The sequence below is a fragment of the Lissotriton helveticus genome, chromosome 1_1, assembly GCF_964261635.1.
Source record: "Lissotriton helveticus chromosome 1_1, aLisHel1.1, whole genome shotgun sequence".
Lineage (NCBI taxonomy): Eukaryota > Metazoa > Chordata > Amphibia > Caudata > Salamandridae > Lissotriton > Lissotriton helveticus.
In genome coordinates, this window is record NC_136057.1 from 571128762 (window position 1) to 571156529 (window position 27768).

General features: G+C 44.0%; 1 protein-coding gene across 1 annotated transcript in view; it reads left to right on the forward strand.

Annotated features, from left to right (window-relative positions):
• The window catches only part of LOC144813884 (solute carrier organic anion transporter family member 1A2-like), a 1119068-nt gene that overhangs the window by 661014 nt on the left and 430286 nt on the right, over positions 1-27768 (forward strand). The window contains exons 10-11 of the mRNA XM_078674060.1: positions 7071-7266; positions 18550-18712. Of these exons, the coding sequence (XP_078530186.1) occupies positions 7071-7266; positions 18550-18712 (359 nt within the window). The remainder of the gene's footprint in view (positions 1-7070; positions 7267-18549; positions 18713-27768) is intronic.

A 27768-nucleotide genomic window follows, 5' to 3' on the forward strand; every position in this document is an offset into this window, starting at 1 on the left:
GGAGAATGGGTACGAGTAAAGTTGGCCACGCTACGAAGGAAGGGAGACAGTATGTACAGCAAGCCCATGCAGGTCAAGGAGGTGCTGGGTAGAGCGGCTTTGCTGAGCGATGGCAACGTGTGGTCACAGGACCGCATGGCAAGATGCAACAGAGTGCAACGATGGGACCAAGGCGGAGAAGATCTAGAAGACGTGGAAGAAGGGACTCAGGAACAAGAACGATCAGATGGCGGAATGGACGTGAGCAGAGGAGAACAGCGAGGAGAGAGGACTGATGGTGGCAATCAGGGATCATTGAGTGAAGAGGGAATGAGTAGACGAGACGGAGGCTCGGCCGCGCTTGAAAGTGGGGGAAGGAACGAAGGGATTCAGGAAGGAGTGACCCCACCTGTTCCCCTGAGACTGACACGGAGTGGAAGAGCGGTGATCAAACCCGCAAGATTTCGAGACTTTGATATGAACGACGGACAGTGAGTTAAATGTTCTGTTTGGGAAAAAAGGGGAGATATGTAGTGGCGCAGTCTAGTCGTTGCACGTCACGTACCGACGTGACGTGCGGGAGGCTATGTTTGGGGCTGAGCGCTCATCGCGCATTCAGTGGCGCGAAAAGCCGAGAGTAGCTAGCAGCGGCTCGGCGCTCTTTAGGGCATATAATTATAATAAATACCTGTTAACATACAAACGCTGTAGCGTCCTCATTGGGGACAACCTCATCATTACAATTAGCAGCAGGGTTCCTCTCTCTTACCGCCGGACTGGACAGTGTGGTCTACTTTTTAATATAGGCTCTAACTTGTTGTGACTAACACTAGGGAAGGAGGCGCAAACGCTGGTCCCACTTCAGATATAGCTGAAACTTCCCTGGTGAGCAGGGTGTCCCTACAGATTCTCCCCTCAGGATTGGCAGGCCTCTCTATAGGCAGATGAGATGGCCAGCACCTTACAGCACAGAGGGGGCCTTCATCTTTCTACGCTTCCTTTATGAAATAATAATTGCATACTCCTACCTCCTGGGGGAGAAAACTTCCTTGTCCCCCACCATGGCTGCTTGCATGGAGCACTGCAATTAACACAGAATCAGTCCCAGACAGCTTACAGCTTGTACTGGCTCTGCCCTCGCTGCCCTGAAACAGCACTGCAGCCTCATGGCATCAGCGGAGCTCTTTTGCAGCACTCGCCCAGCGCAGCCCCTGTAGCGAGGGAGTGCTGATGCCCGCCACTGACGCCGCCCAAAAAAATGCAGGAACAAGTCCCCAAACCCCCATGAGCCGAAGCCGAGGGGAAAAGAAAGCCAGCGAGGAGTCAGCAATGCCAGGTAGGCGAGGGGGGAGGAGGGTGAGAGGCCCGCTCAGCGTAGAAAAAACGTTCCTCCGAGAAGACCACGGCCGGTTAGCTGACAGCCAACATGTTCCTCTGATCCTTCTGGAATGCATATTATCAAACTAGATTTCATTCCCAGTCAAAAGGTTTAAATGCGTTTGTGACACTGGAAGGTGCATTTCAGTTTAACCAACTTACTTTTGAACTCGCCGCTGCTGCAAGCATATTACAAAGAATGATGGCCGACATATTTAAAGAACAGAGTTAAGTTGTGTCCTTGCAAGATGATATCTAGTGTTCGGAGAAAACATGGATGAGCACAATGTGGCTTTGAAACAAGTTTTGCACAAGTTGGCAAAAAGCAGGCATGAATCTTAAAAAAGAAGGTGCGTAATTCTTCAGTAGGAGGTAGTATTTTTAGGATATACTACTTCCTACTGATTATTTAAGGCCCTCGAGGAAGTGCTAGGACCCAGGGTAAAGATGAGTTAAGATCATTTATGAGTTTATGGTTGAGTATTACGCCAAGATTGTGAGAAACTTTGCAGACAAACAGAGCCATTAAAAGCATTATTTATAAAGGGATGGCCATTCATTTGGTCCAGTGATCAGATTCTAGTGTGTAGATTAATAATACACTTATATTGCCAATGCTGATAAATTGACACCTTTTGATATTGAGCACAAGACCTTCATCACAGTGGATCCAAGCGAGGCGGGAAGTGGGGCAATACTTGTCCAAGTTCAAAATCACACAGCAAAGGCAAAGACAATGGCCTTTGCCTTTAGCTCTCTAACTGATCATTATTAAATGATTGAGAGAGAGGCTTTGATCGCTGCATGGCTATGGAATACTTCAAGACTTATGTCTGAGGGTATAAATGTAACATTACGTACAGATCAAATGCCCTGCTTTAAGGATTGCAACTTAGTGGTATGAGCAGTGTGTCCACACAATTGGCCAGTTTGGTGGGCACATTGCAGTCTTACAGATATGTGGTTGAGTGTATTCCTGATTGTATTAACAATAGACAAGCTGAATGTCTAATGAGTTATCCCTCACCAAGAGGCAGGACAGATTAATGTGTAGACAAAGAAGAAGTGGTAGCAAGTGTAGATGATGCAGTTTCTGAACACAAAGCTGCTATCTCTTAGAAAAAATGGTGGAGGGTGGATGACATAAAGAAATTGGTTTGGCAAGGTAATGTTAGAGAAATCTGCATGAGTATGTTAGCAAGAACTTATGTTAAATTGGTGAGTGAGTTATGAATCGAATGAGATAATTTATTGATGAAACGAGAATGCTTAATTCCACCTCATATGCTGAAGAGGCGAGTCTGTAAACCAGTCTCTAACAATCTTGTGTATCAAAGAGAATTTTGGTAACTAAAATGTATGAAATGATTATTGAGTGGGTGCGCTGGTGTCACATTTAAAAAACAATTGAAAAAATATTAAAAGTCGGAGGAGATGATCAACAGCTTATATTAGACTCATGGTACAATTGTACAAAGTATGTCTAGATTTTATTGGACCATTAAGCTGACTACCAAATAACATGAGGTATGCAATGGTGTTGGTGGATGTGGCCACAAGTGGATTGTGACATCAACACATCCAAAACCATCAAGGTTTTAAGATGTATCTTTTCAAGGGAAGGGACTCCTACAGTGTTGGTTACTGATAGTGGTGCGCAACTGAATTCAGATTAAATGAGGGGATTTCTGATATAGTGTGGAATCAAACACTCTAGAACATCAGTGTATAACCTCAAAGGAAATTGTATTGTAGGCAGGGTGAATCGCTTGTGAGAAATAGGCTTGTTGGTTGAGGAGGAGGTGAGCCGTCCTCAAGCAATAGCCACAATCCCCATCAGGGTCAATCAGTAAAGTCACTAAATTAATTTGTGCTTTACTGTCTGGCATCTTGCACAAAAGCCTAACTTAAAGGCAGTGATTAAAGTATTTTGCAGTACACAATCAATAGAAAAGTGAAAACAAAACACAAGAAAAATCCCATACCAATTTAGAAAAAGAATACATTTTAATAAATTATTTGACACTTAAACGACAAAAATCCAATCAATCGAACTGAGTTATGGAATTTTAAAGTTTATAGTAAAAACTAGCGCCTTAAATATTAAAGCGCCAACTGCAGAAACATGAAGTCACTCGAGACCAGGACAAAGTCGAAAGGTATGGCAGAGCACAATGGACCATGGATTGAATACAAGAAGTGGATTTGGCCTGGTCTCTGCTTGCCTTCAGATTTAGAAGAAATTCTATAGAAAAATGTCCGAGAAGGCAAATTTCAGTGGGGCATGGAAGTCTGTAGTTTCTGAGGAGGAAGCATCATTGTTGGGGAGCCGCTGCCAAATCGGCAGTGAAGAATCCTTCATTCTGACTTAGTCTCTTTTTTTAAAAGTCAAAGATCCACAGTGGGACTAAGATGCAGGCTGTAGCTGATAAGGGCTCCACAAGTCCAAAGACCTCTACTGCGAGGAGCCACTGAACAGGATTTGCGCTTTGGAGAAGAATGTAGCAAGAGCTGCAGTGAAGTTAGGGTGACAGGCAATGTGCCTTGGGCATATAGATGAGCAGTTTGGTCCCAGTTTCCTCTCAGTTCCCACACCACATTTTAGACAAAAAGTTTCTATGCCCCAAGTTTTAAATTTTGGCTATGTGGGCATCTTTAGCACCACTTCTAAGGTTCCAGGACTGGAGAGGCACCACTTGAAGGGCCAGGAGTCACTTGAACTGGGTCAGGTAGCAGGTTCAAGATGTTTAGATACTTTTCTGTCACTGGGGCTCTGATCAGGAGGTAAGCCAACCTACTCCTTGGAGTCACTCTGGTTGTCCTGGGTTCAAGGAGAAGAGCAGGGCACAGCAGCAAGGTACACCTCTGGGGGCTCAGGGCAAGCATCAGGCATCAAGGTAGTCATTCTTGTTGGAGCAACGCAGTCTCCTGAGGGCCAAAGGAGCAAGCAGTTCTCAGAGAGTCCTTCTACAGGTTCAGAAAGTGAACTGAAAAGTGGGTCTGGGGCTCCTATTTGTGTACCTGATACATCATTTGAAGTAGGAGAAGTTTCTAGACGCTCCCATTTCAAGTTGTTTAGAATTTCCTGCCTCCATTCCCTGGCTTCAACCTGGCTCAAGGCACAATGGACTGGTTTGAAATTCTTTGTAAATTGTTTTAGTCTGTTCTTCTTTTTGTGGCCGACTAAAGCAGTTCTCTAGCACAGAGATAACCTTTGGGGGGTGATTCAGGTGCTTTATAAAGCCTAAATAAATCCTTTGTGGGAAGGCAGGGTGCACCTATTGACTTGCAAATGGAGTTGTGCTCATGACCCATCCAGGCACACATAATCCCTCTATTGTGTGGCTGTCTGGGAGGAATATACAAAAGGCAATTGCCACGCACACCTAGTCATGGAGCCAGAAACTGGCTGCAGGTGTCAAATCGTTAGGGCAGGAACATTCCAACTTTCTAAAATTGACATTTTCAAAATTGTGATTTAAAATCCGACTTTACCACTGAAGGGGATTTTGAATTACAATTTCTCAGACACTAAATATGACTTTCCATTCTGCTCCCAATCAAAAATTTGCACATATGAAATGTAATAAGGTAACCCAATGTTATCCTATTGTTGACGGAGAGGTAGGCCTCACTGTAGTGAAAAACACATTTGTGAGTTATTTACTACAAGGAGATGTAAAATTTAAAAGGGCATGTGCAATTTTTTATTACAATGCATCCTGCCCTATTGGAGATTTAGAGCCTACCGTAGGTGTGACTTATACGTAATAATAAGTAATAAAAAGGGAGCTTTAGACTTGGCAAGTAGTTTATTTTTCTAAGTCGAATTGGCAGTTTAAAACTGCACACAGGCTGCATTCTCAGACCTGTGCCATGTTTTGGAGGACTACTTTAGTGGGTGACACAATCTGTGCTGCTGGCCCACTACTAGCATTTAATTTACAACCCCTGATTATATAGTATACCACTTTACTAAGGACCAGTAAGTAAATTAAATATGGCAATTAGCTGTAAGCCAATGGTCAATAAAACAAATTCAGAGAATTTAGGAGGAGTAAAGGTAAAAGGTTTGGTGGAAGACCACCCTAGATCTGACAGGTCTATCAGTTGTGGAAAGATCTGATTGAACTGACTCTCATGGGTGCATCACACATGTCAATGGCTACACTGGGCGCACGCCTTTCAGCATGATGAGAGGAAGGGAAATTAAACTAAGTTGGTTCCAGGTGGTTGAAGAGTACCCTGAGAGATAAAAGTGGATGTGCTGTTTTGACAGCATGAGAGAAAGTGGATGGAACTTGGTGATTGGGACAAGGTTAAGGTTCGAAGGTTGAGTGGAGGAATGTCCAAGTTCAGGAGACTTTATCAAGTTAGTGAGGTGAAGAGAAATTATGTCACACTAATTAACAGTCAAAAGTGAAATTGATGAAGCATAGCACTGCATGAGAAAAATTGAACCAGCACAACCTTATATCCGGAAGGAGCTGAGGAAGAGTGTTGTGGTCCGATGTTGGTGAGTGATGCAAAACTTTAAATATGAATGGGTGAAGTGAGAAGAACTGGTGTAGTGTCATAATATGTGCATGAGATGGGTCTAGACTCTAGACGAATGGATCACCAGTTGGTGGTAGTGGAGAAGTAAGAGACGTGCAGGTAAATAGAGTGAGACGGGCTCCAGTCAGATTGAATGGCTATGTGTGGTAAGAGAAGGGAGCACTGTTTCAGTTATTACAGCTTTGTAAATTGACCCTTTGATTTGCTGCAAGATGTAGTTAGGAATTTCATTCTATGTTACTGTTTCATCTCTGTTATTTTAATTATTGTTCTGTTTATAGTTAACATTTTTTCACTCAGAGTAAACTGATTTAATCCTTTTAATTCCCTTTACTTTCATCATTAAGTTTCCTTTTCACACAATATTTGGTTATTTCTACTGTTAGCTATTTGTGGACATTTTCTTTTTTAAAAAGGGGATGTGTTATAATGTGAGGTCTAGGGATATGATCAGTTGAATGTGCTTTCAGGCCACAGAGGTCATCGTATTCTGAAGGTCAGTCAACTGTTGGTTGGTGAGGGGGGAGGCCTTCTGATGTGCTTTGATCTCGTATAATAATAAAGACTGAATTTAAACTGCTGCCTCTGTCTGGAGCGAACATTTTACAACAGTATTCCGCTCTAACATCGGAATCCAGCTCGCATTCTATTGGACTGATTCACAGAGGCACGTATGAGTATGAGAAGTAACATACAACAGTACAACTTCCCTTAGCCTTAAATGTCTGTGCAAATTGGCCCCAAAACGTCCAATTCTCTATTAGTAAATGTGTGAAAAAAAGCTTTCTATTCGTACTAAATTTCAATTTTGATTTGGGCCTACACCTGCAACATCTAACATGGGATTAAAATGGGAACAGGGAGTTGGTTGCTTCAGGGCTGGTTCACAAAAGGATGAAAGTGGAAGTAAAAGAAAACTTCTGAAATACTTCTTGTGATACTCAAACATGCTTTGTGAACCGGCCAATATATTGAGCTCAGAGTGTCGTGGCTCTCTCTAACATGACGCTGCAATGTTGTGGAATAGAAAAAATACAGATTAAAAGAAATGTAATATTGGTAGCTGTGTTTTACAGGATGTCCGTTAAAAATGATTTAAAAGCGAAAATGGTTTTATTGCATATTTGAAAGTGCTGAAGGATAACTGTCTTTCTCAGCTATTTACGAGGGACTTGCCTTAGGCGTTGGATTCTTTCTGGGAGGTCTGATGATGAAGAAATTCAAAATGTCGACTTATCAAGCAGCACATATTTCGTTTTGGACCTCGTTGGCTGATTACAGTATTTTATTTCTGGCCTTTGTATTCGTCTGCAAAAACCTATCCATCGCTGGCATAACCGTCTCCTATGAAGGGTGAAGTATATTTTGAATACATTTCTCTTATTGTAATAGATTTGTTTTTCATTAGTTTTTAGTTGGTTCATTGTACTCGTTTCAGCTTTACACATGGAGGACTTTCTTATAGAAAATACAGACCGCTTTATTTCAATTCATGCATTTTGGTTTACAGTGCCAAGGACTCTTAAATCTAGCTTACATATCCCTATGTTGGTAGAAATACATTTTTCCAAGGAAAGTGGAGAATATCTTAGAGGTAAAGTCACAAAGGCATTTGCTACTATGTGTAGTAGAACTTTAGTAGTACTAGTACACAAAAGAGCAGTGAATATGCTCGCCTACTCCAGTGCTATCTCCCAAGTGAATTGTTCTCTACCAAGAGGGCATAGAAGTTACTTACCTTCGTCAATGCCTTATCTGGTGGAGACTCTATCTAGCTGCAGATTCACTAGGTTACAAGATCTAGAAATGTTTTGACCGATACCTCGGTGTGCTGGTAGGTGGCATTGATTGGCTCAATGTGCAGCGTCTGTGCTAGGAGTGATGTACGCCACCTCACCACACTGACATCAGATACTTTTTGCAACATCTCTGTGCCAGGAGCGCATAGAGATGAAGGATACTGACCTAAAAGTGTGCACACACTGAGGACCTCATAGGGGTCACCCTATAGGGAGAAATTAATTTGCAGAGCGGAGAGAATGGGAAGGCCAGTACGGAATCTGTGGCTAGGAAGAGGCAGAAGGTATGTAACTTGTTCATCTGATAGAGACTTCTAGATGCAGATTCCTTACCTTAGAATAGATACTCAAGCAGTGTATTTTCGTAGGTGGGTCCTCAAATAGATTTAGACCAGGAAGTTCTGAAAGACCAAATGGGCAATGTGCCCGTCACAAAGGACCTGAATGTCCAGGCAGCAGTATTTGGTGAACATGTGCAGACATGAGTTCATCGAGGCCGGGCAGATATACAGGAAAGTGATACCGCAAGCAAATGCAGTGCTTGCAGCCTTGGATCTGTTGGAATGAGCAAGCAAACCCTCAGGGAGTTGCTTCTTGGCCACTGCATAGCAGATTTTAATGCAGAGTACTATCCACCTTGAGATGGTCCTTTTCTGCACAGCCTTTCTTTTCTTTGCTCCCTCGAACCCAATGAAGAATTGATCATTCACTCAGTATTCCGTAGTACAATCAGTGTAGAATGATAATGCTCTTTTTAGGTCTAGGCAATGGAGTCTCTTCGGGTGTCACTACTTTTGACATGGAGAGGTACGAGTTTGCAAAATCAGTTTATCTGGAAAGAATGTGGTGTATGGAGTGTGCACAGAAAGTGCCTATATTTCTCTAACCCTCCTGTAATGGACACTAGAAAGGCAGTGATGAGGGTCAGAAGATGTAAAGGACAGTTGAGCATAGGTTCAAAGGGGAACATCTCAAGAATGTCAATACCGGATTCAAGTCCCATTGGGGCGTGATGAAGGGATTTGGAGGGAACATATGTTTTAGTCCTTTTAAGGAAATGAATCACACCACATGACTTTAGGCTCATGTCTGTGACTCGCTTGAGCACTCCAGAATTACGAGTTTTTCCCGTTATTGAAAGCATTTTTGCAGACAGGATCCCCCCCTTTTTTTAATACACCAGATGACTTAAACATGGAAGCATAATAAAAACAACCAGAGAACACCAATACATACGAGATGAGGAAGACATAGGTAAATAGCTGTGGGAGAAAAAGAATAAAAATATATATCAGGAACACAATAATACATTGGCAGGCGACACTGAGATCGAAGCATATGCCACGTAACGTATTAAACAGCAAAACAAGATAGGAGGTAAGAGGAGCGAAACTTCTAGTTCAGCTTAGTCTTCAACAGTAAGGCTTTCACTTCCCTTTTGTAGGTAAATGTTGAGGGAATCAGTCTTTTTTCCACAGATAGGGAGTTCCGTATTCTCCGGGCAATTCCAGAGAAGGTAAGATTGTAGGTTTTCATATTTTTTTTATTTCTTCGGCTTGAGCAGAAGTGTGTTGGTGCTCCTAGAGGGCCGGGAGGCTCCTGATAGTTCCAGCCTATTTGCGAGGTAAAGGGGAGTGTTGTAGTGTAGCACTCTATAGGTCAAAAAAAAGTGCAATTTTAAACTGTATCCTTGATTCAAACGGGAGCCAGTGAGTGATTTCAGGTCCGGAGAGATGTTGGTTTTCTTAGAGCCAGTGATGAGTCTAGTCGCAGCATTTAGTGATGCTCTAATGGGGGCTAAGTTGAGTTTCGGAAGCCCACATAGAGTAGAACTGCTGTATTGTAGTCTGGAGATGACTAGTGCTTGCATTGCACATTTGAAGTCATCTTGGGGAAGGTAGGTTTGAATTTTCTTAGGATGCTCAGTTGGTAGTTAGCTCCTTTCGTAGATGCTCTGATGTGATCCTGCATGTTTAGGTTCTTATCAAGCACAATTCCTAGTGATTTTGTGGAATCAATGATGTGAGGTGTGCTGTTCAGAGCTGAGAGGTTTTTAAGATATTTCTCAACAATCGTGGCTTGCTTAGCTGGAGAAATGAGGGGGAATTTTGTTTTAAGGGTGTTTAGTTTGAGGTGGTTAGATGTTAGCCAATTAAGAGTTTGTGCACTGTTCCGTTGAGTGACTTGATATGTTCAGGGGTGGTGATTTTCATGTACAGTTGGGTATCGTCCGCGTATATGTGATATTGGATGTTTGAGTCTTTGAGGATTACAGTGAGTGGTTCCATGAAGAATTTGAAGAGCATGGGGGAGAGTGAGGACCCCTGTGGCACACCCAGCGAGCGGGGACTGGAGTTGGATAGTGTTTGATTGGATTTGATTCTCTGAGTTCTATTGTTGAGAATAGAAGCAAACCATTTTAGAACAGTACCTGGGAGTACCATCCTGCATTCCAATAGGCTCAGTAGATTGTCATGTTTGACAGTGTCAAATACTGATGAGAGATCAAGTGGTATGAGTAGCAAAACTCGTTCTGGTCAAGCAGGGTGAGCGCGTCGTCTGCTATATGAGTGATGGTCGTTTCAGTGCTGTGGCCGGGACGGAAGCCCGATTAGAATTGGTCATGCAGTTGAAATTGCTCAATGTGTTTGCGCTGTTGTTTGTGTACACATTTCTCAAGTAGTTTTGCCAGAGTAGGGATGTTTGTGATTGGCCAATAGTTTTTCAACTCTTCAGGTCAGCTGTGGGGTTTTTGAGAATGGGGAGAAGTAGACCCTCCTTTAGGCAGTCAGGGATCACACCTTCCAGGAGAGACCAGAGTGGAACTAGTGATCCTATCATTTCTTTAAAGAAGTTGGAGAGGAGAGGATCATTGAAGTAATTTGACGGTTTCATGGTTGAGAGAATGCTGAAGATGGCAATTTTGTTTATGGGTGTGAATTGGCTTCAAGAGGCACTGTTTTTAGTGGAGTGACAGGGCGGAATAGGAGGGGACGATGTTAAGGAGGAGTCAGGATAGGGTGAGAGATCGATCAGGGCTGACTTTAGATCTGATTCGATCTTACTCGCCATTTTGAAGGGAGAAGCTGGCAACATCATTGCAATTAGGCTGAGGGCATGAGATGAGAGGAGATTGAGTAGGAGCGGTATTGGACTGTGACTTAGTCAGCTCTAACAACCTTTTCGAGCGATTATTGGCTTTCGCCTTTCTGATGAGTTTGTTGTATCTACTCCGGTTTAGTCTTAGAATTTTTAGTAGATCAATGAATGGAGTGGATCCCCAAGCGTGTTCTTCTAGTCTCATGCTGCTTCTGTCAGCATTTAGGCTGTCATTGAACCAAGGTTTGGAGTCTTTGATGGCTTTTCTTTTTAGTTTAAGGGGGGCAGTTGCATTCAGGGCGAACAATGTAGAGTTGTTATAGTGCTCCTTGAGGTCATGCACGTCAGCCATGTTTGCAGGCGGCGGTAGGGAAATATTGCAGTGAGCTATGAGCTCATGAACGTTTGTATTTTGGAGCGCTCTTTTCTAATGTCTTTGTTTTAATGGTTGTGATCTTTTGGAGTTCCAATTTTCTAGGATACGAAAGGTGATCAGGTGATGGTCAGACCAGTCACAGGGGAGGATAGGTTCGAGCTGTATGGAGTTGGGATTGGAGATGATGAGATTGAGGGTCGATCCTAAATAGTGTATGGGTTTGTCTCAGAATTGAGTCTGCCAGAGGTCAGTTAGGCCGTTTTTTAGACTGTTTACCGCCTGGTCATGTGGGTCATTCCACTGGATATTGAAGTAACCAAGGAATATCTGGGGGCAGTGTTGTCCCTGATTGGAGGAGATGGTTTCTATAGTTCGTTCAATTGGTTGTCACCTGGAGGGTTATAGAAGATGTGCAGGCTGCATAAGGGTCTATGTTTGCTAGTGATATCTATGAATACATTTTCACAGGATGAGAGGTTTGCCGAGTGAGACTGTTTTGGTGAGAGAGAGAGTTGTGGTAGATACAGGTTATGCCACCACCCATTTTTTTAACATGAGCGAGTCTGGTAATGTTGTGGTTTGGAGGGACTTGAATGTCAAGAGTGGGACCAGAGGAGTCGGTGAGCCACGTTTCGGTGAGGATAAGGAGGTCTAGATCCTGAGCGAAGATGAGATCGGCAAGGTCCGTGGCATGTTTCGCTCCTGATCTACAGTTGAGTAACATGCATTTCAGGTGTCGTTTGTGGTTAGTGAGCGGGGCTGTGTAATGGGGATCTGCATGAGATTATTAATGTTTAAGGCATTGGCGTTGAGGCTGGGAGCTCTATGCGGGTTGGAAGCAATGCTTTGTATAGCCATTGTTTTGCCATGCTTGGGATTAGTTTTGCCAGGCACCATTGCAGAGGGGGTTTGTGCTGTTCCAGTGGGGATGGAGATGCCTGTAAGTGAGGGGTTGTAGGCTTGGAGGAGGAAGAGAATATCTGATTCAGATAAATGATTTTTAGATCTGGCGGGTCTAGATTGAGCGTTAGCGTAGGGAGTGGAAATCCAGTCTTGGCTTGGGTGTTTCTTTGAGCTTAGATACAGGATCAGAATGTGGTTCATAGGTCTTGTGGAGGGGAGGAGGAGGGTTTTTCACTAGGGTGGAGGTAGGCAGGTCTCTGGAAAGGGGACGATAAGGGGGGACGTCTCTGGCGGAGGTTTCCGTCTCTGCTGTGCAGGAGAGCGCTGTAATACATCCATTGAAGTCAATGGGATAAAACACAGTTAACACTGGGCTACTTGCAGGGTGAGTTCAAACAAACCCTCTTGTGGAAACAGTTCTGAGGGTCCCTAGACCAAGACTCAACAGGCGTAACTTTGTTACCTTGCCCAGGGAGCCCGAGTGCAGAGGTTACTTGACTGTCCTCAATGCTGACGGGATCTCCGGGAACTGTCAAAATGCAGCACTTGACAAAACCACACTTGGTGATGGAGTTACACTCTACACTCAGTGAGTAGAGGCCTTTGGTATCCCAGGACCTGGGTTCAACAGCTGTTTCTTCACTTCTGAGCCAGGCGGCTCTGGGTGCAGAGGTAATCTGGCAGCTGTCAATCAGAGGAGGGTCAGGCCGAAGATGCTTTAACACACACTCAACGACACCACCCTGAGGATGCAGGGGCACAGCAGTGGGGTTGTTGTTGACATTGGTCACTGTTGCTGTCAGTTGCTGTGAGCAGGAGAAGTCATTTCAGGGGTTGGTTGCCATGCTGGCGACTAACAAACCTTGGCTGTGGCAAAAGTAATCCACTGGTCCTTCAACAGCTGGAGGTCAACAGGAGTACAGTAGCGGCTCACAATTTTGTGAGAGATTAGCCTACACACCTCTCTTGCAGAACACCACCTCTTTTTGGACTTACTCTTGACAGTCCCACTGGGTTGCAATTCTTGTAACGCAGCATGACGATTCTTCTGCAGGCTGCAGGAAACATGTTTCACCAGTCCAGGAGAGTGTGCTTTGGTTCCTGGTATCCACTGGAGTCCCTCATGCAGGAAGCAATGAGTTTAAGTCAGCAACACAAGATGATAACACAATTCCAGTATGTGGTCTCTTCAGGACACTTAAGTGTCCTATCTTTGCGCTGCAGCAAAGTCCAAAGTCCTGTTGTCGGTGTTGTTTTCTGTTTTGTGCCTCTTCTCTGATTCAAACTCAGAACTAGAGTTCTGGTGTCAGGGGTGTCTCTTAAGTCCAAGTTTAGTAGGTGGTAATCCGCCCCTGAGTTGACAACTTCCTTTGGGAGTAAGTCACATTTCTACCCAGTACCCAGTACACACTATTTCTTGGTCTGCCAAAGTGGCAGAATCCTTCTTTGGCTGTACAGAGCCCCAAGCCCACATTAAAGGTGTGGCTAGCCTTTTGGGGGTGTACGCCTCCTGACTATCTCATTTTCCCTCCTGATGGAATGGACAAGGTGAAGAGCTTTATCCTTTGGGACAGGAAATTACATATAAAGAGTGGGGAAGTCTATGAAGCTCACCACATGGAGGCTCTTTCACTAGCCATCCTGGGAGGGGGGAGGTGTGACCTCCATCCTGCATAGGTCCTTTGTCTACCATCCTGTGAACGTGCTACAATGACCAGCTGGAGGGCAGCCCCTTGTCTTGGTGCCAAATAGCTTGGGGAAGCCCGCCAAGTCACTGGATCTCTGTATCTTAGGGGGCACCCACTAAGGGTGGTACCCCTGTACATGCCAGCTCACCGTTGACACATGGATCATGTCAGAGGTTAAAAAGCACAGTGTTTGAGGCTAAACATGACACAATTCAATGGTACCTTAATGCCGCTGGTTATCGCGAATTTACTCGGTAGCTAGCCCATGTTATTCCGTGGACCAGAGGACCCTCACAGTAGATCCAGGCTTTACAGGGTTACTGTGGGGATCGATGTATGTGTAAATATATATATTCACACCATTAATATAATGCATCCTACCTTTTGGGCTACGGAAGGCATACCTTACGGGTGACTTACCTATATTAAGCCAGCGCTATGGCTCTGCACTACATGGTGTGTGCGCTCTTCTTGAGCAGACAGGCTGCTTGTGCAGGGCTGCAATGGCAATCCTGCAGTCATATATTTACCTGGGTCACACAGGGGGGCACAATAAAGGGCTGCAGCCCTCATGTCCTGGGTACCACGGGTGCCATTTACTAGGGACTTACAAGAAGTCATGGGTGCCTTGCCAATTAGGTGTATAAATTCAACATTTGCAGTTTAAGTGAAAAAGCACTGGCACTGGGGTACGTATAGCAGGTCTCAGTGCACTTCCAGATCTATAAAGACAACATCTAGAGCAAAAAGTGGGGGGTGAACATGACAAAAAGGGCACTTTCTAACATGACGCCCTCCCAGGCAAAAGGTGTTGAACACCAACCTCCCTCATGGTGGTTCTCATCTTCTAAGTGGGAAAACCTGGAAAGACCATCTGCATTGACGTGGTCAGTCCCTGGTCTGTGTTCCACTACAATGTCAATTCCCTGGAGGGAAATAGACCACCTCAATAACTTGGAGTTCTCTCCTCTCAGCTTCATTAGCTACCTGAGAGGCCTGTAGTCATTTGAACTTTGTAGTGAGTTCCAAACAAGTATGGTCTTATCTTCTTCAGGGACCAAACCACAGCTAAGGCTTCCCTCTAAATGGCACTCCAATGCTTCTCTCAGGGGATAAGTCACCTGCTAATATAGTCAACTGGTTGATCCTGGCTCTCATCATTGGTCTGTCACAACACTGTCCCAATCCCTTGTTCAGAAGCATCTGTTTGAGCAATGATTTGTTTCCTATAATCTGGTGCTTTTAGGACAGGTACATAGCATTTTTGCTTTCAGGGTGTCAAAGGCTTTTTGACAGCCTGTCATCCAAATGACTGTCTTTGGCTGTTTCTTTGAGGTTAACCCAGTGAGAGGGACCACAATGTTACCATACCCCTTTACAAACTTGCTATAGTAGCCAGTCAGGTCAAGGAAAGCCCTGACCTGGGTCTGTGTATTTGGAGCCTCCCAGTCCAGAATAGTCTGGATCTTGGGTTGGAGAGGTCTTACCTGGCCTCCACATACAAGGTGGTCCAGGTACACAACAGTACTCTGCCCAATCTGGCACTTGCTTGCCTTGATCGTGAGGCTTGCAGGGTCTGCAAAACATCTCTGAGGTGGACCAAGTGATCCTTCCAGGTGGAGCTAAAGACAGCAATATAATCTAGATAAGCTGGACTAAAGTCATCCAGGCTTGAAATAACTTGATCCACTAACCTCTGACAAGTGGCAGGTGCATTTTTTAATCCAATGGTAAATTGAAATTGGCCCTTTGGGGTGGAGAAGGCAGATCTTTCCATTGCTTTTTGGGCCAAGCCAATCTTCCAATACCCTGACATCCATTCAAAGGTGCTGAGAAATTTGGCTACCCCCAGCTTATCAATCAGCTCATCTGCCCTTGCAATGAGATCAGCATCAGTCTTAGTAACAGCATTTCAACCTCTGTAATTCACACAAAACCTCATCTCCATCTTGGCACCCTTTTATTGAGGTTTGGGGACCAGTACCACTGGGCTGGTTCAGGGACTGTCAGAGGTTTCAATACCCCAAGCTCTTGCAATTTGATACCTCAGCTTTGACGCTGGCCTTGACTTGGTCAGACAATCTGTATATCTTGATCTTAGCAGGGAAGCTGGCACCAGTGTCCACATCATGGGTACCCCATTTTGTCTGTCCAGTGGTCAAGGAAAAGAGCTCTGAAAACTGTCTGAGGACATTCCTGCGACCAGTCTGCTGCTATGCAGTGAGAGTGTCAGATAAGACTACACCAACACTGTATCATCTTGAGGGATTATATACAACAAATCCGGATGAGGTTCAGTCTCCTACTCCTGTCCTTCATCAGTGACACTCAGCATGGTCATGTCAGCTTTCTATTGGTGTAGATTAAAGTACATTGTCATGGAAGTACTCACAAAGGCCTCCTATGGGTGGCTAAGTCAACCATGTAGGTGACCCTTCTTCACCATAATGGGATAGGGCCCAGTCCACTTGTCCTGGGGCGCCCTGGGAGCCACAAGCCCCAACACCCACACAAGCTTACCTGGTTGATACTTAACCATGGCTGTCTTCTGGTCATACAAGAGCTTTGTGAGCTCCTGACTGGTCTGCAGATTCCTGTTTGGTGACCCTTCTTCACCACAATGGGATAGGGCCCAGTCCACTTGTCCTGGGGGGCCTGGGAGCCACAAGCCCCAACACCCACACCAGCTTACCTGGTTGATCCTTAACCATGGCTGTCTTCTGGTCATACAAGAGCTTTGTGAGCTCCTGACTGGTCTGCAGATTCCTGTTTGCCTTCTTCATGTACTCTGCCAAGGGTGAGTATTGGCCTAGCACATAATCCATTATGTCCTGATGAGGTTGTTTGAGAGGCTTTTCCCAAACTTCTCTCACCAAACTTAGAAAACCTCTTACAAGGTGTCCAAACAGAAACTCAAAGGGGCTGCAGCCAACCGCCTTCTGAGGAAACTCCCTGTATGTAAACAGGACACATGGTAACAAGCCTTCCCATGTCCTCTTGAGCTTGCTGGGAGTCCTTGAATCATACCCTTAATGGTTTTGTTGAATCCCTACACAACGCCATTAGTTTGGGGGTGATAAAGGGTTGTGAATTTGTAACGAACACCACATTCATCGCACTTAGCCTTGAGGTATGGGGACATGAAGTTGGTCCCTCTATCTGAGACCACTTCCTTAGCAAACCCAACCCTGGGGAAGATGTCAAGGAGGGCCTTTGTGACTGCAGAAGCAGTTGCAGTTCTAAAGGGAATTTTCTGTGGATATCTAGTGGCATGGTCCACTAATACAAGGACAAATCTGTAACTAGATGCAGTAGGAGGATCTAGGGGACCAACCATGTTGATCCCTGCCTTCTCAAAGGGAGTCCCAACCGCTGGCAGTGGGAATAAAGGATTCTTTGTTGGAGCCCCTGTCTTCCCACTGGCCTGACAGGTCTCACAGGAGCAACAAAACTCTTTAACTTTCTCAGACATCTGGGGCCAATAAAAATGGATGACTAGCCTTTCCTGGGTCTTAGTCTGTCCCAGGTGACCAGCACGGGGGATATCATGGGCCAAAGTGAGGATGAATTTTCTGAATGCTTGGCAGACCACCAGTCTCCGGGTTGTTCCTGGTTTGGAGACCCTGGCCTTAGCATACACAAGTCCATCCTTCTAATAGACCCTATGTGTACCACTTAGATCTCCCTCTTCTTGCCTGGCAGCTTTCCACCTAAGGCTCTTAAGTGTTGGGCATACTCTTTGCTCTGCACACAGGTTCTCTCTGGAGGGTCCTCCTGCATTATGAAACTCTGCCAAGCAGAGGCGTCTCCTCTATTATGGCGGAGGAGCATCACCCGCATGCTGGAAGAGCAGCAGGAACACACATTAATAAATGTTAATAAATAACATTTTATTAATGTGTTTTTAAGGCTTGCACTGCTACAGTGTGATGGCAGGGGTGGGGCTGATCAGTGCGATTCCACTAGTGATGCAGCCCCCTGCCAGTGAGCAGGTCAGATTGGCTGGCTGCCCACAGCCGACCAATCTGACACTACACACTTCTGAGCTGATGGATTACAGCTGCAGGCCCCCAGCCTCAAAATGAGCGCTGGATTAGCCTGCTCAAGCCAATCCAGAATGGCGGGAGCGTTCACAACCAGGGTAACACCCAATAGTTAGAGCCCTCATCAGCAACAAATCCAGTCAAAGGATAATGTTCAATGGTCAATATGGATGGGAAAGTGTTCTTCCAACAACAACCCTAATATTAAGTTCTTAAAGTGGCATAAAATAATTCAGTGGGTCGGAATTCCTGGATGCGTGGTACTCTCCCATATTTATCATACAGGGCTTGACAGTTACCCAACACTGGTCAATAGTTGCCATCTGGGAGGACACAGATATTCTTCTCAACCTCCACAATCATTCAACTCCTGTAAGAGACCATTTTCAAATATAAACAAAAAATAAAAGAAGATGTATTCTGTTATTGTACATAATTGAACACTAACACATTTAGAAACAACAATTCTCAGAGCCATTTGAAAAAATACACTTGTCACATTAAACATCAGGTGATACAGTCCTTTTCCTAGTTTATGTACTAAAATACAATAAACGTAATTTGCATAATAAATTAATCGATGCATAAACATCACTAATGCAGTACTTAAACTGAGTGTACCTAATTGTATGTTGATACACATACATTGGGATAGGCTATCTAAATGTTACTGTAAGACTGTGTGTGCACTTCAGCGGCTATCACAATTATTCCTTCATGACTTTTAGCACTTCCCAGGTTTCAAATATGGACATTTTGCTTTCTGAGTGCAATGTTAACTGCGGCTGCCCAACAGCTATATGGGACCCTGTTTGTGGAGACAATGGACTGACCTACGCTTCTGCTTGTCTTGCTGGCTGCGACTCATCCAGCTGGTCTGGAAAACAACTGGTAAGCTTATACTTTATGTTGTGCAATTTAATTTTGTTCCAAAATGAAAGTGAATCAACATAATTACTTTCTAAAAAGTAATGCAAGTTGTGAGAAATTCGAAATAAAGCCACTGGAAAGCCATAAGTTGAGAGAAATTATTCCGATTTGTTGACAAATCATAAGTACACTCTTCTGGAAGGCCAAGGTAGAGCAACTAATAATCCTAAAACTGTCATGGGCTTGCCCCCCTAATAACATTAAATTGCAGTGAGACTTTCCCCATGTAATTCCATAAAGCAATTCTATCTTTTTGCTATGTTCTCCCTTTGTTATGCTCTGATCATCTCAAGTTTTTGACCTCTTTGATGTGAGCACTTCCGTCAAGGAGTCCAGCAAAAAGCACTCTGTTTAAAAAGAGGACGTGTTGGCACTTACAACTGAGACTTTGGTAAATCAACGGCCTAAGCACCAAGGTTTGCACAGTTTTAGAAAGTACAAATATGTGTTGTACGTGTGAAGGACAATCAGTGACGTCCCTGATTTTCAGACTGACATTTATATTTTGTCAAGGAATCACAAACAGCTCCATCTTCCTCCTTTGTGTCCATCATCTTTAAGGCTTGTTCTCTTGCACCTTCTCTTGAAAGGGACAATAAAACTCATATAAATACAACATTGTATCACACTGATGCAAAGTATGATTGGGAAGTTGGATATTGTTATGTTTAATTACCCGAGTGCCCACATGAATAATAGCTGACTGATTTTCCTCTTTCGAGCTCCCTGCTTGACAGACTCTCAAAAGACAGTTGCCTGGAGCAAGAGAACAAAGGGGCATATCATCAAGAGGGGGCGATAATTATAGCTAAGCGCACTTAGCACTAGGATAATTATTTCCACCCAACTCTGAATTTTATCGCGGAGATAGCGTGCTATCAGCAACGCTTATCTCCACAGCGATAAAATTCAGAGTGCAAGCTGCCTAACTGTGTGATTATCACTGGAAATCCAGCGAAAATGACACAACTTTTGGGGATAGCTTGCTGATAGGGCCTCACATACTTAACCATGATATCCACCTTCGATAGGATATCATGGCTAACTCAGTTTCAAAGCAGGCGTAAGGAAAGTAGCGATAACAGAGGTTATCGCTACTTTTCTTGTCGCTATGCTGCTTTGCGTGAGGCTTGATAATAGGAGAAATGTTGCTTAGCTACATTTCTCCCATTATCCTGGGGAGGAACGCCCACTTTGCATCTCATTAGAGATGCAAAGCTGGGCGTTGAGGGAAAGGGCGAAGAAGCATGGATTCACGCTAATAGGGCGTTAGAGTTATCGCCGCTTTTCGTCCGAAAACGGACGCAAAAGCAAAGATAATTTTTTAACGCCCCCTTGTTGATATGCCCAAAGTAACTCTTCTGTCTGCATGATAGAAATCTGTGAAGAGAATTGTCTTCTACGCTGCCTGTAACTCTAAGCCCAGAAAGCTGCCTACATGACTAGAGGCACTTGTCTCTAGCATCCCCTGGTAATGAAGGTGCCTGTGCTGCCCAGTGAAGCCAACGTACTTTGATAATTTAAATCTTTATTTCATGAATGTATTGCTAATTTAGGGTTAGCCTGCATACATTGAAATACACTCCCAGTCTCACAGTCTGATCCATCCAAGCTAACCTCCAGTGAGTACCTATGCATCAACATCACTAGCAATCACCGCCCAATATGCAAACTACACACATTCTACCGCCCCCGGAGACAATATTTTCTTCATTGTACAATTAAAGGAACTAATCTCCTCCAATGATGACACCTTAGTATCCCAAATACTCCTGGGAGATTTTAACCTTCACTGGTCTAACACAAATGATCAAGCTGTAAACTGTCAAAAAACCTTCCTTTTGGAGCACGAGCTGACACAATATTGCAAAATTCCAACTCAGAACAAGGGTGAAACACTGGACCTCATCATCTCCAAAGGAAAAACAATTGCAATAGATGCCATTATCCCTTGTTATTGGTGTAACGCGTGGCAGGGGTCTGCCCAGCACCATGCGACTCTGGGCAATAGCTCGCTTAATCTTCCCAACGGCCCCCAGCGCCGAGATACCCGTTCGGGGGTGATTTGTGCACTATAGAAGTACTGGATTTACATTTACATTTACTGTATCTTCTTCCTAATTAACAATGGGGTATCACCAAAAAGGGTCCAACTCAAGTAAACGAAACAATGGAAAAGGACCCTTAGGAATTTTTAACTCTATGGATCTTGCAACCCGCTGCAGAAAGGCCTTGCCTCCCCAGTTGGTCAAGTCGGAAGTGCATGGACTTCTATAACACCACCATCGCTGGCATCCTGGACAAAATCGCCTCTCTCCAACAAAAAAATGCCTCTGTCAAAATCTCCAAACCTCGGTTCAACGACAACCTAAACTCTGAATGCCGCAACCTAAGTTCAGATGAAAGAACCTGGAGATCAGTACCCTCCACTGAACATCTAATTCACCTTAGAGCGGTCAGGAACATCTATAACAAAAAAATCAGAACTGCATAAGCTGACTTTTTCCGAAGACAACTCAATCAAGCAAAAAGCTGCCCAAAGAAACTGTTTGAAATTGTTAAATTACTTCGAGCAGGTCACGCAGCATCTCTGACCTTGACGACGACCTTCCATCTAGCGACAAGTTGGCGGCCTTCTTCACTGAGAAAACGAAGAGCATCAGTATTGATCTAGAAACAAAGAAGGCTATTCTCCCTTCAGCAGAGTGGGCTGATCCAGCTCACCATGAGATGCACAGGCCCTCCAGTACTGGCACCAAGAACAACGCCTCTTGGTTCTCCTTTACCCCCTCCAGCGAAAGAGATATTTACAACACACTGCGGGTCATCCACTCATCTAATCATTTCACTGACCCACTACCACCACCCATCTTCAAAGACATCAAGGATACCATCCTCCCCTTTTAGACAAGGATTATGAATGCCTCTCTATCACAAGGCATGATTCCAGACTGCTTAAAAGTATCACAGATCTCCTCGTATTGTAAAAAACCCTAATGCCGATAGAGGTAATGTCAATAACTTCCAACCCATCTCCACCATCGCCACGCTGGTTAAATTGCTGGAAAAATTCATGCAGATGCAACTTTGTGCACCCATGGAGCATTTCCAACTTCTGGACCAACATCACTCCAGATTTCAAAGAGCTTGTCCAGAGTCCTGATGTTTTGAAACAATAGGTAAAAGACGAGGAGAAACTACGGCCAATCACGGGGGATGCCTATGTAGCTAGCCCTAGCCTAGGTCAAGGTTGTTGTTCTATAATGCAAAGCGTCCTGAGACCTAACAGTGATTTGTGCGCTCTATAAAACCATCTGACTTATCTGACTTAGCTGGTATACTTCTGGGAAGACTTTGTTGGCCTGTGGTGGTTGTGAGAGGATCTCTACAATTTGTTCCACTAGAACTAACATCACTGTGACCAGTCCTAAAAATTTGCCAAGCAAACATTGTTCCTTTGGACAGAAAGGACTCAGAAATGCCCGTCTGAGAACCTCCTTAGATGGGGGAAGTGCCTCATTCCACTGTTTCTAAAACTGCCAAACTCGTTGAGGGATCTGAAAGTAGAAGAACAGTTGTTATGATGTGGGGGAACTGTGAGTCCGGGTTTCTAAATAAAGGCTGAGCACTCCAACGAGGGAGGAGAGTGGTCCAGTCTGACTGAGCCAGTGTATCCATTTTCCTCCATAATGGACTATTTTATATTCAAGAAGGCCCTCTCTCTCTCTATCTCTCTCTCTCTCTCTCTCTCTCTCTCTCTCTCTCTCTCTCTCTCTCTCTCTCTCTCTCTCTCTCTCTCTTCTCTCTCTCTCTCTCTCTCTCTCTCTCTCTCCCTCCCTACCTCCCACAGAACCATGTAATAAAATACCAGACAGCTGCATTGCCTACTGTAGAAAGTGTTCCTCTCACAGAGTACCTGGTCTGAGAGATTTTGGCTTGTGGTGGCCTTCCTGTTGAAACAATGCACTCCTATTGGCTGTGGTGTAATCACAGGAGGGGCCATGCGCCCTTGCACTATATCAACATTCAATGGCCACTCAACCTTGCGCAAAGCATCTTCAATAAACAATGCAGAGGTTAACGTCATTTATTAAGGTTTGTTATGTGCCTGTTAACACAGGATTAAGATATTTGTCGAAATATGCCCTTGTGTGAGAACAGTATCTTATTTTTTAATGGTAATTTCATTCATGGATATATTGAACTATTTTCATAATGTCCTTTCTATGACTCCATACAGAAAGCTGGAGATCTTGTTATCAATACTTTAACAAGAAGTATATAGAACTATTTAGAGGTAGTGGCCTTTAAGTTAACACTCTTCAGTTATTTGTGGTCATGTGTTTTTCATGGTTTGCCATTGCTTTTAATACTTGTGGAAATTCTATGCTGCCCTCGAGCTCCCCGTCCCAGGCATGGGTCCTTTGTGCATTCGTAATGTGGGGAGCAGAGGACAAGTGGCTCAGCCACTCTATTGTGGCAGTACCAGCAGAACATAGGCTCCCAGAAGTGTCCAGAGTTTGGTTATGTCCCTTGGCTTTCAGTTGCTTTTTTACTGTGTTTGAGCCACCTGTTCTTGTGTCTGTTTCTCTCGATTTGGTAATTTTAGGCTATTTTGCTGACTAGTGCCTGCCATTCAGTTTGCCTATTGGTAGTTTCCCATCAGGGGAGTCTTGTGATGAATGTGGCGGTGTGGGGGTGACTTAAAGCAGGGGCAGTGCCCGGGGCAGGTGGGTCTGTATAGGGTGAGATGGGGAAAGCCCATCTGGGAGCCTTAAATCTGAGTGTAAGCAGTGAGAAGGCCTTCAGTGCAGCTTGTGGTCCCCTGGGGCTGGAGTTGAGACAGCATTGGAAGTATCAGGAGAGAATCAGGAGAGGGATTGAAGTCAGGGAAGCGTACCTAAACTAAACTGGAGTGGCAGAATCAGAGTGGCTTCATATCTCTTGAACTAGCCAAGGGAAATTCTCATTGCTCCTGCAGAGAGCCTTGTAAGGGCAGTACTTATTGTTAGTGTTCTAATAAGCATTTTGTCACAAAAATGATTGTTAAAAAACTGCATAACAGAATAATGATCCTAGATCCTTTAAGAAATTGAAATGGGTTTAAAAATTCCAAGCAGGCTTGTAGGTGAGCATCTAATGTCAGAGATTTGGCTGGCTTGCCTCAAATTTCCTTATTTGTTTCTAAATCAGGTGATGAGAAACTGGCCACAAATTCTAGGGTGCCACTTTAATCCCAATCATGTGTCAGCAGAATTCATTATTGGATATTTTGGACCTGGTCTCCTCTGCAGGGTCACCCCTCAATGTTTTGCCTTCAACATTTCCGTTTTGCTGAATTTATTTTTGTTGTCTCTGTTCACTTTACCATAGCTAACCAGTTCTAAAGTATTTGTGCTCTCTCCTTTGAACATGTTGAAATTGGCCAACTGGCACATTTAGTTAACTTATACGTTTTTTAGTAAAGTGGCACTACCGATACCTAGTGCATGTAAATAAAAGTCTACTAGTGACTCTGCAGCCCATATTGTGTCACCCACTTAAGTAGCCATTTGACACGTCTCAGGTCTGCCATTCTGTATACAGTTTTAAACGGACATTTTGACCTAGTAAAACAACCTTTTGCCAGGCCTATACCTTCCTTTTCAATACATATAAGTTACCTCTAGAATGTGCCCTAAACAGTCCATAGGGAAGGTAGCATTGTATTTAAAAATGTGGACATGTACTTCTAAGCTTTACATGTCCTGGTGGTAAATAAACTCACAAATTCATTTTACGCAAGTGTGAGGCACGGAGGAAAACATTAGGTCACTTTAGTACATTCAATAAGTGATAACATTTGAATGGGAACAGGCAGAAATGTTGTGTTTGCCCTCGGGTAAATTGTTTTAAACTCTCTTTAATGGTAAAGTCGGATTTTAAGTCACAAATCTGAAAGTCCCTGCTTTAGAAATGTGCCACTTTCTTTTCCTAACCACTTGGTGCCTGGTCCTGGGTCACAAGACTAGGTGTAGTTGACAGTTGACCTTTGTATATTCCTCCCAGACAGTAGAACAATAGTGGGACTGGATGGTGGCAGGATGGGCCATCCTGATTTTATGGGAGGGACATAGATGCCACCAGTCACACTTTTTATTTAAAGAGAGTGCATCAGCCCACACACAAATACCAACACTAGCCTTTTGCGTCTCCAGACACAGTGGAGAGAGGGCAGGGAGGTAGGAAATTTCAGATGTATTGGGAAGTCTGGATGTTTGTCCAATTTTAAAGTTAGCACCAGGTAGTAATTTTGGACTCTCAGACCAACCTTTCAGATCACTTCTGGATGTATGGAAGAGTCAGAAGTAGAACTGTTGTGCTTTTCTGCTGCTCAAAGACAGTCCTGTTGCCCTGCTGAAAGAAGGATGCCCTGCTGCCCTGCTGACTGAGTAAGGAAGACTGGGCCTGCTCCTTGTGCCCAGACCTACCAGAGTGACTCCAAGGGCTAGCTGGCTGGCCTCCTGTTCTTAGCTACAGCGATGTAACAAGCTCTAGAGACCTGCCCTGCATCTGTCCTGCTACCCATACTCAACTGGACCTGCATATGCCATGTTGTTAGTTTCTGCTGGAGGAAATCATAATCCCCAAGAGGAACCCCCTCAGGTCCTAGACCCTTGCCTGGGAGCAGCATGTACTCCTGGCCCAATTTTGGGTTTCATCAGAACAGATGCAATGCACCGCAACTTGATGCAGCGCAATGCAGGACCTCACAAATTATAGCACTTCGCAGCCCCTTAACGGTGGACTCATCGGAACACCACAATGCAACTCAATGAAGGACCTTGATTTGCAGCCCACACAGCTCCTCATCAGAACCAACTTATTATGACGCAGCCTGAGGCAGGAGCTCATATCACAGCCCTCTCAGGTTCTTGTTGGTACTAACAGAGTGTGGCACATCAAAGACATAAGGCACAATTCTGAGTGGGACTAACCTGGTCCAAGTATCTGGCCCACATTCCAGTGAGTCAGCTTAACCTTGAGAGTTTGTCACAGATTGGTACGACCAGACAACCACATTTGGCGCTTTGTGCTTTTAGGAGCTATACTTACCTTAAAACATTGAAATGGTATGTTGCCAGTTCTACTGATTTGTCATTTTGCTGTCAAATTATTTACTAGAATTCACTCTTTTTTCTAAATTTCTGTGAGATTTTTTTTCTTTTGTGTTTTCATGTTATTACTCTTTGTGTGCTGCATAAACACTTTACACAATGCCTCTGTGTTAAGTCGGACTGATTTTGTGCCAGGTTACTCAATGATTAAGTAGGTTAAGTTATTATCCTTTTGTGGTTCACCCAGAAGCAATGTGTCTGGTGCTTGGGTAGGGTTTGACCCCCCCTCAACCAACCACCCAATTTCTTACAGGATACCTGTGAATCTTCTGAGCAGTTAATTGTTGTTCCTACCTCAGGATAAAAGAAAAAGATTGATAGCGCAATAGAGGTGGAGTGTGAATTAAATTAGACTCCTTGCCCAAATCAACGTTGTCATGTAATTCCTACTGATCTGTAGGATCTGCACATTGTTTTGACAAAATAAACTAAAGGCTTGAAGTCAAGGCAAATTCTGGACACCCCTGCAGAATATGTTGGCCTATAGACCTGCTAGTTCACAAGGCCACTGTATGCCCCCTAACCTACTAGAGAGCGAACAGTTCCTGGCAAGCACTGAACATGACAACCCTCTTCACTCAGAGATCATGGAAACCGTTCAGAATCTTTCGCTCAGTCACTCGTGCTCACTTATTCTCAGAGAATACACAGTGGGACATTTTCAATAATATTTATTGAAACAACTTTATTCTTACATAAAATACATGTGCTGCAATGATTAGGCGACCGACGCAAATAAAGGAGATTATAAGCACCAAAAGATTGAACAGTAGATACATTTCTACCATGATGCTGAAGCAATGTATATATGCAGGAATATATGCAATATGGTAATCTAACGTACTCTTATGATGCAGACCCTACACTCAGTGTACCTAGAGTGTGTATGGGTGTAAAGCCATGAATCCCCCCAAGGAACAATCAACCCCATTACCTGATAGGAGAGAGTAAAGTACCCCTTCTAGGTCTTGAGTAGGACACCATTCACTGAATGTCAGATGGGTGCATGTGATTGCTCAGCATGCAAGGACCTTCGGTGTCAGCAGAACTGCCTCCTCTACCAAACTATCAGGATGCCTATTATTTATAATGAAAGCAGCCTTTGCGATGTACACACTAGATTAATGATTTTATGGATATGTGGGTAGCGCTGTCACCTCATGGGTGAAGATAGGATGACTTTTATACCTAGTGCGTAGATTGGCCTAGACATGATGTTCAAGGCATCGTGATAATGCTGTGGGAAGCTGAATGTGTAATTAAATTATTTCAGACAACATTGTCATTTATTCAATTGTGTGCAAAAGTTCACCGCTGAAATGTTAGTATCTTGGACAATGTAAGGAATAAGCCTTGCTACATCCGCCTAATCTGGGTATGTAACATCCACTGCTCATGTTAAGGGTCGATATATAAAAGCTATGTAAAAAGTCAGTATATAATTCTATCATAAAATGGAAGAGGTTAAAATCTACTCTTTAATATTGTCTAAAAGCAAGCTTCCCTTTAAAATTTTCATAAAAGCTTTAAAGTCATTATGATTCCATGCAATTCTCATAGCAGCCGCTGAGGGAGAGATAAAATCTCGTGTGCATATAGTAGAGCCGTTGTCCAAGTAACTAGGAGCCGAAGCATCCCAGGATGGCTCAAGAAATGCATTCATCATCAATGGAAGACGCTGGGGATAACAATACCAATGGGCCGTTAATGGGTCCAGCAGTACATCAATGTCCAATGGCACAACCAGTTGTGATCCTAGGCATATGCCTAATATGCTTTTAGTGGCCGCAAACCAGACAGTAGAATACAGGTTGTAGGCACGTAAGCCAAACAGGCCTGAAGGGCAAGAACCAGTGCTCA